This window comes from Coptis chinensis, chromosome 2 (assembly GCF_015680905.1).
Source record: "Coptis chinensis isolate HL-2020 chromosome 2, ASM1568090v1, whole genome shotgun sequence".
NCBI lineage: Eukaryota > Viridiplantae > Streptophyta > Magnoliopsida > Ranunculales > Ranunculaceae > Coptis > Coptis chinensis.
The window spans coordinates 107578534-107580266 of NC_141457.1; the positions used below are offsets into that span (position 1 = coordinate 107578534).

At 38.4% G+C, this 1733-nt stretch overlaps 1 protein-coding gene across 1 annotated transcript; it reads left to right on the forward strand.

Annotated features, from left to right (window-relative positions):
- The first annotated feature begins 539 nt into the window (after nt 1–539).
- LOC147520255 (uncharacterized) lies at nt 540–1214 on the forward strand. Its single transcript, XM_086594256.1, has one exon. It carries the CDS (start codon nt 540–542, stop codon nt 1212–1214), a length of 675 nt encoding a protein of 224 aa, XP_086450382.1.
- Nucleotides 1215–1733: the final 519 nt, after the last annotated feature.

Sequence of the window (1733 nt, forward strand, 5' to 3'; positions counted from 1 at the left end):
GACCAACTCCTAATAGAACACCAAAACTTGTTGCTCAAGAAAAAAAAAAACAAGTTTAGACAATTGGTCCAACCATTACCCACAACAGTAAGTCCAAGCCCAAGCCTGAACCTGACCTGATGTGTGAATAACCAATGTGGGACTATCTATTATGCACTAAAGTGGAGAGAACACTATTTGTTCATCTCCTCCACTTTGCACACACACACTAGTATTTAGAAATACACAGAGATTCCAACAGTTCACTGTTAGTTCAGCCCATGAAAATATAAGGTGCAAAAATCAAAAAGTGTGGTGGTGGAATTTTTTATGGAATTCTTAAGTAAATCCTTGAAAAGCAACCATAGCATGGAAGCTTTTACGTAAATGTGCAACGACAGACATAAAGGTTTTAAATTTGCTTCTAGTGCTACCTCGGGTACTACAAAGAAGAAGACCTGAACCATGTTCTTTCGGAATGTGCTTTTGCGCGGAAGTTGTGGGATTGGTTATCTGACATGTTTCAGTTCAATAAGAGCTTAATGTCCTTTCATGAAGCCATGCATGCAACAAGAAGGAAACAAAGCACTATACTCAGACAAGTATGGTATGTCGTTGCAGCAGTTGCCAGGCTTGTAACTCTATTGATACAGAGAAATTATATTGTGTTTGAAGGCAAGAAAGAAAACTTAACCGGGTGTAAATCAGAGATCAGAAAACATGTGCACTACTCTTATTCTCTGTCCAAAGGTACAAGTCGGGCTATTGATGCGGAAGTGCTTCAGAAGTGGGGTCTTCCTCTAAAGCTACCTAGAGTGCCAAAAATCAAAGACTGTAAATGGGATCCTCCAGCTGCAGGGATTATAAAAATCAACGCAGATGGTACATCTCAAGGGAATCCAAGACCAGCTGGCTATGGATCCGAATACAGAAACAGTGAGTGTGTTGTTCTTCAAGTCTTGTGTAGGAATTTAGGAGTGACCACAAGCTATGTGGCAGAAGATATGGGAATTATAGAGAGTGTTGAAGTTGCACTCAGTAAAAGATGGAATAGACTATGGATAGAGTCGGATTCAGGGGATGCCGTCATGGTTTTTGGCACCTCAGAACTACCATGGGAAGTGCGACCACAGTGGGAAAGGTGTAAGTCGAGACTACACCATGTGGTCGTATCAAGTGCTTGCGTGAAGTCAACTTTGCCGTTGATCAAGCTTCAAGGCATAATCTTAGCCTAACAACAAAGAATCAAGTGGTACATATAGGCAAACCCAATTTGATCTCCAAATGGGAATCTCTTGACGTCACTTACTATAGATTTGAAACAGGTTAATTATGAAACATGCTCCTAATTAAGCCAACCTCTTATAACACCTTTGTCATATGAATTTTTTTTTTGCACGCAAGTAAGGAGTTGTATTACGAATAAAAGAATGTGTTACAGAGAGATAATAAGATTACATTGCATCTGCCTTAAATAGAATTTGAACAAAGAATCATTCCATTTCTTAATGATTCTCATTACAGATCACTTTATATAGTAGTGATTTTAGTTATCATTACTGAGAAGATAATAATGAAAACAGCTTATACTAACGAGTTTGTTACTGATTCTAGAGTTAGTTAGTTGTCCGATCGAAATGTCCTTCATTGACCGACCATAGCTAGTAAATTCGTGGACGGCAAAAGTTCGACACGTCAATTATTAAGCCTAATATTCAAATTTTCAACAATAATACTTTTAAATATTCGGTCCA

Bases quoted from the DNA above. Each gene is read 5' to 3' on its own strand.
- LOC147520255 (XM_086594256.1), top strand. From the start codon at position 540: ATGCATGCAACAAGAAGGAAACAAAGCACTATACTCAGACAAGTATGG.